This window comes from Borostomias antarcticus, assembly GCF_949987555.1.
Source record: "Borostomias antarcticus genome assembly, chromosome: 32".
Lineage (NCBI taxonomy): Eukaryota > Metazoa > Chordata > Actinopteri > Stomiiformes > Stomiidae > Borostomias > Borostomias antarcticus.
In genome coordinates, this window is record NC_140265.1 from 5611349 (window position 1) to 5629690 (window position 18342).

Below are 18342 nucleotides of genomic sequence, written 5' to 3' on the forward strand. Positions count from 1 at the left end.
TTTTTTTGTTTAAAAATATTTTTTTGTTTTTGATTTTGTATATTTTTAAAATGTTGCCGGTGACGTGGAGTGAGGAATTTTTTAGATTTGTTAGATATTTTTTGAATATTATTAAATATTTGTTTTTGTTTAAAAATATTTTTTTGTTTTTGATTTTGTATATTTTTAAAATGTTGCCGGTGACGTGGTCGTATTAAAAGGGTTAAAGAACAATGATTAGATCGGCTAGCAGAGGGCAGCATACGGGTGTCTAGCTAGTCTGACTGCTGCAATATCAAAGAAGAGGAGGAGGAGGAGGTTCATAGTCGAAATGTCTGCTCATGGTGAACTGGTCCTCTGCTTATGTGAACTAACAACGTAAAGTACCAACCCTTACTACATAAGAACATGTCAATTCTGAATACGGAGAGTCTAGCTCGCAGCTGCCTTTAGCTGCTTAGCACGATTTAAGCTGGTTGTTTATAGCAGTTTGATTCTTGTGTGTCACATCATATGTCTTCCCCAGGCTGCTGTGGTCTCTGCTGCTACCGCCGGTGCTTCTCTGCGTGCTTCTCACGGGACTCGCGGTTCTGCTCGTGCGCGCGTGGCTGCGGGCGAACCGGAACGCACGGCGAGCTCGCGACGGGAGACCCACGGTGGCTTTCTTCCATCCGTACTGCACCGCGGGGGGCGGCGGGGAGAGGGTGCTCTGGTCCGCCCTCAGAGCTCTGCAGAACAGGTAGGCACACACACACACACACACACACACACACACACTCTCTCTCTCTCTCTCACACACACACAAACACGCACGCACCCTCACAAACATGCACACACACACACACACACACACACACACACACACACACACACACTCTCTCTCTCTCTCTCTCTCTCTCTCTCTCTCTCTCTCTCTCTCTCTCTCTCTCACACACACACAAACACGCACGCACCCTCACACACATGCACACACACACTCTCTCTCTCTCTCTCTCTCTCACACACACACACACACACACAAACACGCACGCACGCACCCTCACACACACGCTCACACACACTCACTCACTCTCTCTCTCTCTCACACACACGCGCACGCACGCACCCTCACACACACACACACACACTCACTCTCTCTCCCTCTCTCTCACACACACACACACACACACACACACACGCACACTTGAAAGTACTCTTACTATCACCAGACTTGGACAGAATGGGGACAGATTGTTAGGCTCACGTGATGTCTAGTATGAGATTAGCCCGCATGCTGTAATGACCTGGGTGAACTGGGTCAGGGGTGACAGGAAGTCTAGGCAGGGTTTATTTAAGTGATTGAACTTTTTGGCTGCAGCCTAGACGCCAAAACAAGGTTAATTAATCAGCTCCAAACCTGCTAGCTGGACAACTCAACCCAACCCGGAGACTAGACGAGAGAGAGTGCCGAGAACAGCAGTGTGAGATACACACTTCCCCCTTCTATCCCAACCAGACTTGATCATAACGCAGCCTAGCACACAAGAACACAGAACACAAAAAGCGGGTCGCCACAATACTGGGATTTCATGTTGCTTCATTCATATTCATACGAAATAATCCCGTCCCCCTCCTCCCGTGTGTGTACTGTAGGTACCCAGACGTGTCCTTGGTGGTTTACACCGGTGACCTGGGCGTGAGCGGGCGGCAGATTCTGGAGGGAGCGCGACGCCGCTTCGACGTCCAGCTGCCGCGGCCGGTCGAGTTTGTGTTCCTGAGGCAGCGCTGGCTGCTGGAGATGTTCCCTCACCTCCCCCTGTTGGGGCAGAGCGTTGGCTCCGTCCTCCTGGGCTGCGAGGCCCTGGTAAAGCTGGTCCCAGACCTGTACGTAGACTCTGCGGGATACGCCTTCACCCTGCCGCTGTTCCGCTACCTAGGAGGGTGCAGGGTGGCTAGCTACGTGCACCACCCCGCCGTTAGCATCGACCAGCTCTCCGCGGTGCCGGAGAGGAACCCCAGGTAAACACCAAACTGTTCTCCCCAAACATGATTTCTTATCTTTATCTTCTTTTTTTAATTTAATTGTGACTTAATTCATTGACAACGGCGACTATTATTATCCGATCCTCCACTGTTCCTGATCCGCAGGTTCAACAACACTGACTACATCTCCAGCGGTCTGTTCCTGGGCGCGGTCAAGGCGCTGTCCTACTGCCTGTTCGCCCTGCTCTACGGCCTGGCCGGCTCCTGCAGCCACGCCATCATGGTCAACTCCACCTCGACCCTGGAGCACATCCTGGCCCTGTGGCGTTCCCCCGACCGCACCCGCCTGGTCTACCCGCCCTGTGACGTCGCCGCCTTCCTGGACGCCCCGCTGGTGGACAGAGGGGACCGCAAGTGTCGCTCCATCGTTTCCGTCGGTCAGTTCCGGGCAGAGAAGGACCACGAGCTGCAGATCAGGGCTTTCCGGAAGCTGCTGGAGAGGAGGGGGGGGGCGGAGCTTGGGGGGCTGAGGCTGGTTCTGATTGGCGGCTGCAGGAACCAGGAGGACGAGGATAGGGTGCTGATGCTGAGGGGGCGGTGCATGGAGATGGGTGTGGCGGACAGGGTGGCGTTTAAGGTGAACGTCCCCTTCGAGGAGCTGAAGAGGGAGCTGGCGGAGGCGACCGTCGCCTTACATACGATGCGGAACCAACACTTCGGCATAGGTGAGCATAAACACACCCCACATACAGGACAAGTCCCTTTGGGGCGCCCCGGTAGCTCACCGGGTAAGGCGCGCCCCATATGAAGGAACCTTCGCGCGGCGGACCCGGGTTCGATTCCCGGCTCGGGTCCTGTGCCGCATGTCCTCCCCTCTCTCTCTCCCACATTTCCTGTCTCTCTACACTGTCCTGTCCATTAAAGCTGAAAAGCCCTAAAAAATATCTTAAAAATGAATAAATAATAATAATAAAAAGGACAAGTCCCTTTGCATGTCACCTGCCAGCTGTCCCCTCTGTCCCTAGGTGTGGTGGAGTGTATGGCGGCAGGGGCGGTCACCGTGGCTCACAAGTCCGGAGGCCCCCAGAGGGACATCATGGTCCCCTACGAGGGCGGGCGGATGGGCTTCCTGGCCGACGGAGAGGACGACTACGCGGACGCCATGGAAACCGCCCTGGCCCTGGCGCCTTTGGCCCGCCTGGATTTAATCCGGAACGCCCGGCGGTCCGTGGCTCGCTTCTCCGACCGGGAGTTCGAGGCCGGCTTCCTGGCCGCCACGGACCCCCTCATGGAAGCACTGTTGCCGTGAGAGATGGATGGATGGATGGATACATGGACATGTCGCTTATTGATCCTTTCTCCTGTCGCGATCACTTCCGTTGACCATGTTTTCACGGTTCGAGGACACATTCCAAATAAATTTGTGGTTCATATATTGTCAATGACGATCGCACCTGTAATCATGTCTGTGGTATAAAAAGGCGTTATGACGCTCAATGGCTGCTTTATATGTACTATTGTTGGATGATGTGGATGAAGGAATTCGGAAAGAGCGAGTCTTCAGGGACCGGCGAGACCTACTGACCAATGACGACGAGTGGCTCATGAGCCGCTAGACCTACTGACCAATGAGGACGAGTGGCTCATGAGCCGCTAGACCTACTGACCAATGAGGACGAGTGGCTCATGAGCTGCTAGACCTACTGACCAATGAGGACGAGTGGCTCATGAGCCGCTAGACCTACTGACCAATGAGGACGAGTGGCTCATGAGCCGCTTGCGCTTCTTTGCTGCCCTGTTTGCCGTCATTCGTTCTAAATGGGGAAATCGTTCGTACCTTTTAGAACCTGCGGATGTCTGCAACCCTTAGTAAGAGAATCCTGAGCAAGGTTTTATAACTGAGGCCCCTGGAGACAGAGAGGACAGAGAGGACAGAGACCTGGAGACAGAGAGAGGACAGAGACCTGGAGACAGAGAGAGGACAGAGACCTGGAGACAGAGAGGACAGAGACCTGGAGACAGAGAGGACAGAGACCTGGAGACAGAGAGGACAGAGACCTGGAGACAGAGAGGACAGAGACCTGGAGACAGAGAGGACAGAGACCTGGAGACAGAGAGGACAGAGAGCTGGAGACAGAGACACAGAGACCAGGAGACAGAGAGAGGACAGAGACCAGGAGAGGACAGAGACCAGGAGACAGAGACACAGAGAGGACAGAGACCAGGAGACAGAGAGGACAGAGACCTGGAGACAGAGAGGACAGAGAGCTGGAGACAGAGACACAGAGACCAGGAGACAGAGAGAGGACAGAGACCAGGAGAGGACAGAGACCAGGAGACAGAGACACAGAGAGGACAGAGACCAGGAGACAGAGAGAGGACAGAGACCAGGAGACAGAGACCAGGAGACAGAGAGAGAGAGAGGACAGAGACCAGGAGACAGAGACACAGAGAGGACAGAGACCAGGAGACAGAGAGAGGACAGAGACCAGGAGACAGAGACCAGGAGACAGAGAGAGGACAGAGACACAGAGAGGACAGAGACCTGGAGACAGAGACACAGAGAGGACAGAGACCAGGAGACAGAGACACAGAGAGGACAGAGAGCTGGAGACAGAGAGAGAGAGGACAGAGACCAGGAGACAGAGAGAGAGAGGACAGAGACCTGGAGACAGAGAGAGAGAGAGGACAGAGAGCTGGAGACAGAGAGAGAGAGGACAGAGACCAGGAGACAGAGAGAGGACAGCTGTGGTGAGAGGAGGACCAGCAGGTTTATAGAACAGGATCAAATAGATCTGTCTTGCTGAGGTTTTATAAAGACATTTTAAGCCCTAGAAGTTTTTCCTTACTTCTATTCATCAAGAAAGTGAAGTATGTTATAAAAACCGTTTTATTTGGCTAATTCACTCATTTGATGATTCATTTAAAGCCCATCTATCAGAAAGCAGGTGTGTATTTGTGTAGACTCGGACTGAACTCGTGGTGTAGCCTAATAAAGAGCGCTTTGGGTCAGATACCTTTGGACAGCTGGCACTGAAACAGGACGACGGGTCAGTGCCATGTCCAGGGGGAGGGGACAGAGAGAGGGACGGACGAGGCCGTGTATTTAAGGCCTCGGTGGACCGTACTGGTACATACTGGAGGCGGGTGGACGACTGAGCTTCAGAAGTTTGTTGACGGACAGGATGAAGTGGTGCGTTCTCCTTACGGTGTTTCTGCAGTCGCTGCTCTGCTCAGGTAAGTTACCCACAATCCCCCTCAGGAATAGAGGACATGTTTTTAAAGTCGCACTGAAACGGACGTTTGAGATCATCTAACTTGCGTAGTTTGACGTATTTCCGACGCAAACAAGCCATGAGGGCGGGACATGCGTTTAGAGGAATTTGATTGAAACATTGACAAGTGGACGGGTTTTAAGAACTTTAGACAGATTCGATAGAAGGATAGCGTTGATTGACGGGTGGATGTTGTGAGATTATTGGCCTAAAATCTAAGGTACCTGTTGTCGTCATTGCACGTGACCTACCGTTTTCCAGGAGGTAAGAAATTATATACTTTGATATAAGATTACAACAAAAGTAGAATTTTGTAATTATTTTGGCATACATGGTTGAATAGGTGAACACTATGACCAATTATGTGAACCAAAATGGGACAGAATGCTTTTTTCATTTCAGTGCGACTTTAATGCGATTGTCATAAAAGTGCCCTTTTCTTATTGAAAAAAATATTTAAACAGGGCCATTTTTGAGTAAATATTTTCATATTTCACCTACCACCTTTGACCTCCGACCCTGCAGGCTTTCCCCTGTACCAGTCCGAGCTGGCGTCCATGGCGGACAGGGCGCTGGGAGTGGCTCTGGCTGATGTCAACGCCATGTTTGCTGTCGACCGCCTGTACCGGGTGACCCGTGCGTCCGTGTCAAAGGTGAGACTCTGGACCGGGACACCGTGGCCCATGGACCAATCACCATACAGCCCATGTCCGCTTGGAGTTTTAGGGAAGCGCTTGATAAGTAACAAATATACAGAGCATCCTTTTTCTTTTAAGATATTTTTTAGGGCTTTTCAGCTTTAATGTTATAGGACAGTCGAGAGAGACAGGAAATGTGGGAGAGAGAGAGAGGGGAGGACATGCGGCACAGGACCCGAGCCGGGAATCGAACCCGGGTAAGGTGCGCCCCATATGAAGGCTAGTCCTTCGCGCGGCGGACCAGGGTTCGATTCCCGGCTACAGGGGCGCCCTGGATATACAGAGAATCCTAATTATATATTTTGTGCGAATGATAACATCACTAGTACGTCTTCCATGTAGTGTCAGAAGACGATGAGATTACAAAACTGTAGCATACTGTAAACGTGCCATACCTATGGTTATTCATCTGTAGGCTACAGTTGTGAAAGATCAATCAAAATATGAACATGCATGTGTGAGTGCTGCCCTTCTAATCTGTTGTTTTCCTGCTGATTACTATTATAAGATATATATCTTATTCCATACTATTCATATCATGGCTGCATCACCCAAAGACCTCCATGTGTGTATGAAAAGAGTTTGATTGGATTACTTGACAACTGCCATACTAGTACACACAGGGACATGTGGGGCGGCTGTAGCTCAGTTGGTAGAGCGGGTTGTTCAGTGATCGAAGGGTCAGTGGTTCGAATCCCAGCTCCGACTGTCCACATGTCGAAGTGTCCTTGAGCAAGACACCTAACCCCAAATTGCTCCCAATGAGCAGGTTAGCACCTTGCATGGCAGCTACAGCCATTGGTGTGTGAATGTGTGTGTGAATGGGTGAATGAGAGGCCATTGTAAAGCGCTTTGAGTGCCGCTAAGGTGGAAAAGCGCTATATAAGTGCAGCGATCCAGATGGTAAACGTGTCCCATGTCCTCTGTCTCTCCTGCAGGCTGTCCCTACGGGTCTGAACACCTACGACCTGATCATCTCCTTTGGTGTTAAAGAGACCATCTGCCCCAGCAGCTCCAGAGAAGATCCACAGAGCTGCGGTTTCAGACCCGGCTTCTTTGTGGTGAGACCAGACGAGAGACACAGACCTCTGAGACACAGGCTGCGTTCCCAATCACATACTACCCTACTATATAGTACGCCAAAACAGGATGTAGTATGTCCCAATACATAGTATGCCACATGCAGTATGCCAAAAATACCAGGATGTCCTACTACATCCGGTCGCATTTTGCATTTTGCAGCAGGCTTTTCTGACTATTCTGACCCACAATCCTGTGCGCAGCGGAAATGTGCGTCACATGTGCGAGTCGTGACAGCTGTAGACGAATGTCGCGTTACGGACAGCGACGGAAGGTAGTATGTCCCAATTGGATGCCTACTGCTTGCAAAGTACGTACTTTCTAAGGGCAGCTGTAGTAGGTACTGGTAGTAAGTAGTAGAAGTATGCGATTCGGAACGCAGCCACTGACCTCTGCTGCTGGAGGTTTGGCCGAGCCCCCCCTGGATCACGTCCCATGAGCCTTCACTTCGACCAGGAAGTATTCTACCGTTAGGAAGAGAGATCTGCTAAACGTATCACCACATTGTACGAGAGCTTGTCCCAGCTAGCAATCGTTTGTTCTAAAAATTTTTTCCAAGAATGTGAAAACATTAGCAGAACGTGTTGGGAATGTTTGCCAATGTTGTGGGAACGTTCCCTGCTAGCTGGGGGGGGTAGGACATCGATGAGGTTACGGGGTTCATTTCAAATCCTTGTTGTTTTAACGGACTCCGAGTCGTTGTTGACCGACGCCCACCCACTGTTGATGTTGGCACGGACGGGTCAAATCAAATCAAACTTCTGATTCGAGCTCTCTCAGGACAGAACAGACCAGAATCGAAGGTCTCATCAGCTGGACATTTCTGACACCATCACCATCTGTCCTGTTAATGTACAGTAGGCTGTATGATAATAAACTGTAGCTTTTGAAGGTATTCAGTAACATGCTGTTTATCGACACCACTAGGGCTGGGTATCGAGTCGAATTTCAAGAATCGATTCGATACCGATTCACAAGGTTCAGAATCTATTATTACACGATTCAATTCAATATTGATTCGGTTATTGTTACTAAAACCTGTTTTTTTTAGCTGTAACCTTAATTACATGACTGCCAAGTTATGCAACACATCAATACTAGGGCTGGGTATCGATACTGATTTCCAAAAATGAATGAATGAATGAATCATTGAATGAATGAATGAACTATTCATTCCTTCATTTATTCATTCATTCATGAAATAAAAGATCGATTTTGGGATTCATGAATCGATTCTGAATCATTTTATTCTGAATCGATTTTTGGAACCCAGCCCTACACTGCACATGCACTTTAAAGGACAGTTTCATCTTTGTTCCCGATCATCTTTTTGGTTCCCCGTCACGCTCGCCTGGTGAGACCGTCCTGATGTGGCGAGTGTGTCGGGTTAAAGGTCGCGCTACTTAACTGGTCCCCCCCCCCCCTCTCCCCCCCCCTCAGTCTTCCAGCTCCTGCTCCACGCGTGTGCGTGTCTCCGCTGAGCTCGCCCAGCTGCTGTCCCTGAGATGCGGTCTGGACCACAGCTCCAGTTCCAGCTCAGAGTCCAGCAGCGAGGAGGTGAGGGGGGGAGAGGGGAGGGGGGGGAGAGGAGGAGGAGAGAGAGAGGAGGAGGAGAGAGGGGGGAGGGGAGAGGGGAGGAGAAACGGAGGAGGAGGAGAGAGGGGGGAGGAGGAGAGAGGGGGGAAGGGGAGGAGAAAGGGAGGAGGAGAAGAGAGGGGGGAAGGGGAGAGGGGAGGAGAAAGAGAGGAGGAGGAGAGAGAGAGGAGGAGAGAGGGGGGAGGGGGAGAGGGAAGGAGAAAGGGAGGAGGAGGAGAGAGGGGGGAAGGGGAGAGGGGAGGAGAAACGGAGGAGGAGGAGAGAGGGGGGAGGAGGAGGAGAGAGGGGAAGGAGAGGGAAGAGGGAATGGAGGAGGAGGTGAGAGGGGGGAAGGGGAGAGGGAAGGAGAAAGGGAGGAGGAGGAGAGAGGGGAAGGAGAGGGAAGAGGGAATGGAGGAGGAGGTGAGAGGGGGGAAGGGGAGAGGGGAGGAGAAAGGGAGGAGGAGGAGAGGGGGGAAGGGGAGAGGGGAGGAGAAAGGGAGGAGGAGGAGAGAGGGGGGAAGGGGAGAGGGAAGGAGAAAGGGAGGAGGAGGAGAGGGGGGAAGGGGAGAGGGGAGGAGAAAGGGAGGAGGAGGAGAGGGGGGAAGGGGAGAGGGGAGGAGAAAGGGAGGAGGAGGAGAGAGGGGGGAAGGGGAGAGGGAAGGAGAAAGGGAGGGGAAGGAGAGGGAAGAGGGAATGGAGGAGGAGGTGAGAGGGGGGAAGGGGAGAGGGAAGGAGAAAGGGGGAGAGGGGAGGATAAAGGGAGGAGGAGGAGAGAGGGGAGAAGGGGAGAGGGAAGGAGAAAGGGAGGAGGAGGAAAGAGGGGAAGGAGAGGGAAGAGGGAATGGAGGAGGAGGTGAGAGGGGGGAAGGGGAGAGGGAAGGAGAAAGGGGGAGAGGGGAGGATAAAGGGAGGAGGAGAAGGGAGAGGAGAGAGGGGAGAGGGAAGGAGAAAGGGAGGAGAAGGGAGAGGGGAGAGGGGAGGAGAAAGGGAGGAGGAGGAGGAGAGATGGAGTGTCAGAGGGTCAGGCTGGACCACAGAGGCGGTGGTGGTCAAACGCAGGGTGAAAGTACGGAAGTCAAACTAGTCCTAAACAGCAAAACGACATAATTGATCTAAAGGGTCAAACACACAACAGGGTCCATCGTCTTTAACTCTGGATTATTTATCAACAGATCTCGACGAGACGCACGTTCGTGAACAGGGGTGAGTAAGCGTGTCGGTCGAAGAGCAAGAAACATCCAAACAAGAATTCACCTTATATGATTCACTTGACCCGTCAATCATCTCCTAAAAACCCCGAGTCATATTCCCAGATCCCGCCCTCCTCGCTCCGCCCCCGTCTCCAAGGAGACCCGTCCACAGACAGGAAGTTGAGACCCAACCGCGGGGAGACGACTTCAGCAACCGTCTGGAATGAGGCGACTGGACACCCACGGAAAGGTCAAGGTTCAAGGTTCGAGCGAAGCTCCACATTCAACGACTGACGGTGAACAGAGCCTGAGGAAGAATTGCTGACTGTTTTGTTGTTGTTGTACATTCATGTAAGCTGGTGGGACCAGATTGATTAAAACCTTATGAACAAAAGAGACGCCAGACATGATGAGGTATGATTTGAACATTTATACTGTGATCTTCGGTTTATATGCAAGACAGAGGAAACATTACGTCTGCGTCTCCCCCCCCGTTTTCTTCATTTCATTTGGCCCCAGAATCTGATTACTTTAATAACGGAATGCCTGTTTCACCGAGACGTACTGTTACAACCTGGATGATATGAAAACATACAGCCTCCCGGTTCCACCAAACTCAGCGGACGAGCCAGAGAACGTGACCCTACGACCTCTGAATGGTCTACGGTAGTGATGGTTCACCAGTACACTGGCCACGCCTTGTCAGGTGTAGTAAAACTCGAACCCCTTGGGTTTGCGGAGACATCGGCACCAGAAGCCATTGCTGCAAGAAAAACAACATCAATGATTCTCCTTATGTGAAACCTAAGGTTTTGTGTTCCAATCAGCAGTCTAGCCCACAGAATCAGTGTGATGTGTCCATTTCCAAACGGATCGGTGATGGCGTTCGACCGACCGAGGGGGCGGTCGCCATGAGAGAGAGAGAGAAAGAGAGAGGGTAGAGGGAGAGAGAGGGAGAGGGAGAGAGAGAAAGAGAGGGAGAGAGAGAGAGAAAGAGGGAGAGAGAGAGAGAAAGAGAGAGAGAGAGAACGAGGGGGAGAGAGAGAACGAGGGGGAGAGAGAGAAAGAGAGGGAGAGATAGAGAGAGAGAAAGAGGGGGAGAGACAGAGAGAGAGAGAAAGAGAGGGAGAGAGAGATAGAGAAAGAGAGGGAGAGAGAGAACGAGGGGGAGAGACAGAGAGAAAGAGAGAGAGAGAGAGAGAAAGAGAGGGAGAGACAGAGAGAGAAAGAGAGAGGGGAGAGAGAGAGAGATAGAGAGAGAGAATGGTGGTCGCCATGCTGGGCTGTTTAGGCCACGGAGTCGGGTTCTAGAATAAGCACAGAATCGAAAACAACACACAAGTCTTACGCCGGCCAGACGAGAATCTCGTCAGAGGAATTCGGCCACACGATCCTAAACACGACGGCGTCGTCCGATGCTCTAAACATGAAGCAAACAATAAGCCGTTTGAAACCAGCCCCTCCTGACCAGACGGTCGATCGTTCTGCACATGACGTTTCTGGGATTGAGGTCATGTGACGAAAAGAAGGCGGAGTCAGGGACCCGGGGGGGGGGGAGAGGAGGAGGAGCAGCAGCCAGAATTGTACAGCTACGAAAGAAGCACAACAGGTCCCGGAACGAGCCCACGGCACACACACACACGCACACACACACACGGCCCACAGAGACACACACAACACACCCTGCCTCCATCCTTCCTCGACGTCTTCGCTTAAGCCACACGTTCTACGCCTTAAATAAAAAAAAGAAAACGAAATACAACGCTAAAAATGTTCTTTTCAAAATCACAGTCACTCGTCGTGTCCAGATGCACAGTCCATGGTTCTGTTGAGCGTTCGGAGGGGGGTCCTCTTTCCGTTTCGAGACGAGAAGCATGTGCAATCTTTTGTGAAATAAGGCTTTCTGAATAGGTTCTGAATTAAAGCACATTGATCAAGACACAACATCGTAGAAATACAGGCGACCTCGAGCGTGGGAACCTTCGATTACCTCCATCGCACACATCTATCCGACAAATGCTCTCTTCGCTCGCCAAAACATATCGATCTCGCCTGTCGCTCGCCAGCTATCAAAACATAACTATAAAATAAGGAAATCCTTTTATGTATCATTTAAATAATTTCATATAAAAACAAAAACAATCCATGTTTCCAGAAAGGCCTTCCTAATGGTTACTAATCTCTGTCTCTCTCTCTCTCTCACACACACACACACACACACACACACACACACACACACACACACACACACACACAAAGAGCTTCATGTTTTACAGCTTGTCCTTACAGAGGGTCCATGCAGTACCAATGCAAATAAATCCTGAAGTTATTCTGTTTTTTCTCAATACGTGGCACACACAAACATCTGGCGAAGCCGATACGTTTGTTTGGCGTTTCGGTTCGGTATTGTTACACGGCGGATTATTCAATCAACATCATTATTACAACGGGGACACGAAGGGGGCGGAGTCTCTACATCAGGCCACTCCCACCCAGGAAGCACAGCTCCGGTCGACGTCGGGCGGCCGCTCCCCCTCAGCACTCGCCCGTCAGTTTGGTGGCGTCCCCTCGTTTGGGCGGGGCCGGGGGGGGACGTCGGGCGTCCCCTCGCCGCAGCGTTGCATAGCCTGAGATGTTCCCGGACGCGTAGCCCCCGCCGGACTGCCTCTGCTGGTCGAGGAGCAGCTCCGGGGGAGGGGGGGGGCAGCGCCATGTCGTCCATGGTCCCCGCTGGCGCTGGTGCTGACGCCTCCAGCCGGCCGGACAGGCGGGAAGACGTGAGCGAGCCCTGCCGGCCCACCGACTTCCTCTTCAGAGTCTTGTGCAGGTCGTCCAGGAAGTTGCCCTTGGGGGAGGTGGGCGGGGGGAGGGAGGGAGGGTTCGGGCCCTGGTGGGCGGCGGGGGGCGGCAGGGGCGGGGCCTCCGGGGTGGCGTTGCGTCGCAGCAGGGTGGGGGGAGGGGTCTTCTTCAGGGAGCCCTTCCCCCAGGAGTTGCCGAGAGCCGGCGGCGGGGGAGCGGGCGCGGCCTGGGGCTGCGGGTTGACCACCGCCACCTTGGGGGCGCCGCCGTGGCCGTCGGCGGGGAGGGGGGGCGGGGGAAGGAGCTCCGAGGCGGGCGGGGGAGGGGGGAAGAAGGCGAGGTCGGGCGGAGGGGGGGGGGAGGGGAAGTCGGAGCCGGACCCCCTGGCTTGGCCCACCTTGGCCTGCAGGGCTGGGGGGAGGTGGGCCAGGTTCAGCTTGCCCGGTTTAGGAGGCGCGGGGGGGCCAGAAGAGGAGGAGGAGTCCTTGGAGGGGGATCCCGAGGAGGAGGTGGCGAGGGGAGGAGGCGAGGAGGAGGAGTTGGGGGCGAACTTGCTCAGCAAGTTCCTCCTGGACTCCTGGTAGGAATCCGAGGAGTCCGACTTGATGCTGGAGTTCCTCTGGGGGGCCGGGGGCGGTTTCCGGCCCCCCCAGCCGGAGGCGGGGCCGGACGGGGACCTCCGCAGGGGGGAGGAGTCCAGGTCGGCGGGGGGGAGAGGGGGAGGCGGAGGGGTGGGGCCTGTGACCGGGGCAGAGGGCGGCGGGGGAGGGGGGGGCGCGGGGAACGCGAGGCCGCTCTCGGGGGGCGGAGGGGGGAACTCGGGGGGCGGAGGAGACTGCTGCAGGGCCGGACCCCCCCCCGGCTGCCATTTTGGTTTGGCCTTCACCGCGGGGGGGGACAGGGGCGCTTTGAGGCCGTCCACGTGATTGGCCTGGAATCCCGGGAACTGGCTGGCCAGCTGCTTGACCAGGGAAGTGGCGGGCGGGGCGTGGCAGGACAGGGGCGCGGCCTTGGAGAGGCTGTGCTGCTTAGGCAGGGTGGGCGGAGGCTGGTTGGGGGTGTGGCCTATCTGGAAGCTATGCTGCTTCTTGATTGGTCCCGGGGGAGGCGGGGGCGGGGCCGGAGGGAAGGGGGAGACGGGGGAGACGGGCTTCAGGGCGGCGGCGTGGGGGTGGAAGCCGGGGGAGAAGGTCTTGGGCGGGGCTGGGGGCGGGGCGGGAGGGGGCGGGAACTGTTGCTGCGGGAGAGGGGGAGGGGCGGGCGCCAGGAGCTGCTGGGGGGGCGGCGGGGGAGGGGGGGGAGGGGGCGGGGGAGGAGGAGGGGGCGGAGGAGCAGGGGGGAGGGACTCTGTCATCCCGGTGTCGGGGGAGAGGTCCTGGGGGGGGCTGGGGAAGCTCGGGGCCGGAGGCTGGAGGGGGAGGCAGAGGCTGGCGGGGGGCGGGGCTAGCGGGGGAGGAGGCGGAGAAGGGGGAGGAGGAGGAGGGGGGGGGTAAGCCGTGCCGTTGCTCTGCGGAGGCGGCGGGGGCGGAGGGGGGGGCGGCGGAGGGGGCGGGGTGAACTGGGGGGGCGGGGCGGCCGGGCCGGAGGGCCCCAGCTTGAGGACGGCCATGGCCGACCCCGGCGCCGGCATGGAGGGGGGCGGGGGGGGCGGCGGCGGAGGGGGAGGCGGCATGCCGGCGGCGTGGTACGCTCTGACGGCGGCCTGGGCGGGAGGGGGCGGGGCGAGGGGCGACGCCGGCCGCTGGGCCGCCGGGTGGGGCCTGTGCTGATTGGCCGCGGCCTGGTTGGCGTTCTGCAGGCGGCGGATGGTGCTGTACTTGGGGAAGACGGTGGGTGTGGAGTGGTGGGGGACGCTGGGGGGCGGGGGGGGAGGGGGTGGAGGGGGAGGGGGAGGAGGGGGCGGCGGCGGGGGGGAGGGGCTCGGGGGGGCGTGGGTGTAGCTGCTGTGAGTCTGGGGAGGCTGTTGAGGCTGTTGGAGAGGCCGGGGGTGGTGCTGGTACTGGTGAGGTGGCTGGGGATGATTTTGGGCCTGATACTGGGATTGGGATTGGGCCTGATACTGGGGTTGGGGTTGGGCCTGATACTGGGGTTGGTGTTGGGCCTGATACTGGGGTTGTTGTTGGGGTTGGTGTTGGGCCTGATACTGGGGTTGGGGTTGGGGTTGGGCCTGATACTGGGGTTGGGGTTGGGCCTGATACTGGGGTTGTTGTTGGGGTTGGTGTTGGGACTGATACTGGGGTTGTGGTTGGGGTTGGGGTTGGGACTGATACTGGGGTTGTGGTTGGGGTTGGGGTTGGGACTGGGATTGGGGTTGGGACTGATACTGGGGTTGGGGTTGGGACTGATGCTGGGGTTGGGACTGATGCTGGGGTTGGGGTTGGGGCTGGGGTTGGGGTTGGGACTGATGCTGGGGTTGGGACTGGGATTGGGGTTGGGACTGATGCTGGGGTTGGGGTTGGGGCTGGGGTTGGGACTGGGATTGGGGTTGGGACTGATACTGGGGTTGGGACTGATGCTGGGGTTGGGGTTGGGGCTGGAGCTGGGGTTGGGGCTGGGTTTGGGGCTGGAGCTGGGGTTGGGGCTGGGTTTGGGGCTGGAGCTGGGGTTGGGGCTGGGGTTGGGGCTGGAGCTGGAGCTGGGGTTGGGGTTGGGGCTGGGGTTGGGGTTGGGACTGGTGCGGTGGTGGCGGCGGGGTGGGGGCCTCCAGTTGCTGAGGCTGCCGGTGGGCGTGGGGAGGGTGGGGCAGGGTGGCCGCTCGGTTGGACTCCATCCTTATCTGGAACACGAGAGGAGAGGAGACGAAACAAAAGGTCAAACCAACTCGACCTTGACGTGAGAGTTCCCAGAGTTCCCAGAGCTCGCCCACAGAGAGCGTCGGACGGCAGCGTGGAGAGCAGTGGCGTCTGGTGGGTCCTAGCCCCGGGTACGCCAAAGCCAGCGAAGCACTCCCATTTTTACATGCCCTGACGGGAGGTTTCTAGGCACCAGAAGGGCCCTTGAGCAGTTACCCCAGCCAAAACCAACCTCCCTCGAACCCGGCCTTTGGATGCGACCGGAGCCGCGATTTGGCGCTAGAAATCCGGAGCTGCTTTCTAGTGTAGACGGGAATATCCGGAGGCTTTTGAAAAAAAACTCTAGGAAGAGGCCTACACTGTAACGCTGCGTTCAATTCACATTATAAACATCAAACAGGTGATTTAGGAGTTTGAGTAGTAGGCATATCTTAATGGATATAGCCTAGTTAATAGTTATCAGCTTGGCGATAATAACAGTGGTCACTAAGGGACAGTTGACGCACGAAGAGGAGGGTCACAAAGGGACAGTTGACGCACGAAGAGAAGGAGAGCAAACCTGCTGACACAACCAGACCAAATGACAGGGCAGTCACCACTGCACAACACGCCGGACTGCCACTTGGCCCTGCCGCTCGCTTTCTCAAGTCCACGCTCTCGAACCCTGATTAAATCCAGAGGGGACGGCGCGAATTGACGGTCACATAGCCTAGGGGACTCGGTCGTTAGAGAGCGCTAGACGATCCTAAAATTGCTGATGACGTTCCATGTTTATGTAATTCACAACGCTCCCGTTTCGCCTGTCGATAAGAATTACAGCTGAGCAAGTGGGCGTTTGGCAGTGCAAGAGGATAAATGACTGTTTTACTTTTCCAAGTGTAGGCCGACATACAGTACAACTATTAGACAGCTAGATAGCTCGTTGAGATATACTGTACGTTAGCGTCTCTTCCGGAGGATCCGTTCCATCATTTCATGACTGTATTAACCACTCATAATTAATCTCCACCTCCTTATCTCATAACCCAATCCGGTTGAATCCACTTCATTTATGAGTCCTTCTCTTACTGTTTTGCAAGTTAAATCCAAATTATGCATGTTGTCCAAGTCCCGAGTAGTGAAAGTGTAACTCCACAGCCATGGACTCAAACATTGGTTGCCCTCACAATCGTTAGTCCAATCCACCATCCCAGCAATCAATCATCTGAGCTGGTGATAATTTTGTGAAATCATTTTTCAACAATGATCTAGATCTCCGTTTCCCATGTTAATCGCTGCCAGTAGCTAGCTAGCTAGCTAGCTAGCTACTGTCTGTCGGTCTGTCTCTGACAGACAGACAGACAGACAGACCGATAGATTGATAGATAGCTAACGTGACTGTGATTAACTAGCCTCCGTCACCAGGCTATCCTCGGGTGATTGACAGCCAAGTGAATGACGGGACAGTCATGACAAGTTTTAATTGGATAAACCGTCCCCATGTTAAAATGTCAATGGGAATTCCAATGTAAGCACTTCGAGAGCTGGCTTACCCTACGCCCACTTTTAAGCATTCTGACAAATTACAGATTAGGTTACATTTCGACTGATGACATTTTTCGCGGTTTTGTATGTGTGGGCTAATTTGATTGGTTGATTTTTCATTTGGTCTTGATTTCCGTAAGCCAGAATCCTTTTACCTGGCCTACAATGTTAAGTGAATAACGAGCTAGTAAGATGTAACGAGGCCTGTAGGGGGCGACGGAGCACTACCAAAACGCTGAACACGGATGAAAATGAAGCGATATGGCAGAATACACGACGCATTTAAGTCAAAAACAGTCCGAAAGTCGATTTTCGTGCCTTCTTTCACTGAAAGAAGGCGCAAAAATCAAGTTTTATTTGGATTTCTATGGGTAAGCCAGGCTTACCCTGGCTTATAGGAGCAATCGCCACTGGTGGGGAGGGATAGGTGCACACAGCAGAGAGAGAGGGGGGAGGGAGAGAGAGAGGGGTCTCACCCGAGTGTTCTCCTCCATCTGCGTGCCTCTCTTCCAGGCCTCGGAGAAGATGGAGCTGACCACGCTCTGGGAGCGCCCGTGGGAGGAGCCAGAGTCCATCCCGCTGTCCGACTGGCCAGAGTGGTTGGACTGGGACTCTAACAGGGAGAGAGAGCGCACGTTAGATTGAGGTTTTTGCGCATGTCCGTTTTAGACACTATTATCTAAGTCTATGTCACTATGTCTAGGGGTAGGGGTAGGGCTAGGGTCTAGGGCTAGGGGTAGGGCTGGGGTTAGGGGTAGGGCTGGGGTTAGGGTTAGGGCTGGGGTTAGGGGTAGGGCTGGGGTTAGGGGTAGGGCTAGGGTCTAGGGCTAGGGATAGAGCTGGGGTTAGGGTTAGGGCTGGGGTTAGGGATTAGGGGTAGGGCTGGGGGTTAGGGCTGGGGGTTAGGGCTGGGGGTTAGGGGTAGGGCTAGGGTTAGGGCTGGGGGTTAGGGCTGGGGGTTAGAGGTAGGGCTAGGGTTAGGCGTGTAGCTACTGACCTTGGATGCTAGCTGAGCTGGACCCAGAGCGCAGGCTGGAGGTGGAGAGGGACGACCAGTCGTGAGCTGCCTCGGTGCGCTTCATGGCCTCCTGGTAGTTCCCGTACAGCTGCTTCCCATACTGCACCACCACAGAACCACAACGACCACACAGGAGGTTAATAAACAACAACAACAACAACAACAACACAGGCGGTCAATAAACGACAACACAGGCAGTTAATAAACAACACAGGCGGTAAATAACAACGACAACACAGGCAGTTAATAAACAACAACAACAGGCAGTTAATAAACAACAACACAGGCAGTTAATAAACAACACAGGCGGTAAATAACAACGACAACACAGGCAGTTAGTAAACAACAACAACACAGGCGGTAAATAACAACGACAACACAGGCAGTTAATAAACAACAACACAGGCGGTAAATACACAACAACAACACAGGCGGTTAATGGCGATG

General features: G+C 54.6%; 3 protein-coding genes across 3 annotated transcripts in view; 2 read left to right on the forward strand and 1 right to left on the reverse strand.

Annotated features, from left to right (window-relative positions):
* Positions 1-310: 310 nt before the first annotated feature.
* alg11 (ALG11 alpha-1,2-mannosyltransferase) lies at positions 311-3359 on the forward strand (the record flags this gene model as incomplete). The annotated part of the gene is made up of 5 exons (XM_084460416.1): positions 311-357; positions 506-718; positions 1612-1977; positions 2107-2666; positions 2967-3359. 5 exons carry the CDS (start codon positions 311-313, stop codon positions 3248-3250), a joined length of 1470 nt encoding a protein of 489 aa, XP_084316542.1. The 3' UTR covers positions 3251-3359.
* A 1673-nt stretch (positions 3360-5032) lies between these two features.
* On the forward strand, positions 5033-10160 carry spp2 (secreted phosphoprotein 2). The gene is made up of 6 exons (XM_084460431.1): positions 5033-5178; positions 5742-5869; positions 6853-6975; positions 8435-8551; positions 9745-9775; positions 9886-10160. Exons 1-6 carry the CDS (start codon positions 5127-5129, stop codon positions 9987-9989), a joined length of 555 nt encoding a protein of 184 aa, XP_084316557.1. The 5' UTR covers positions 5033-5126; the 3' UTR covers positions 9990-10160.
* A 7-nt stretch (positions 10161-10167) lies between these two features.
* The window catches only part of raph1b (Ras association (RalGDS/AF-6) and pleckstrin homology domains 1b), a 15812-nt gene continuing 7637 nt past the window's right edge, over positions 10168-18342 (reverse strand). The window contains 4 exon segments of the mRNA XM_084460430.1: positions 10168-12465; positions 12467-15337; positions 17354-17490; positions 17875-17995. Coding sequence (XP_084316556.1) covers positions 12298-12465; positions 12467-15337; positions 17354-17490; positions 17875-17995 — 3297 coding nt within the window. The 3' untranslated portion in view covers positions 10168-12297.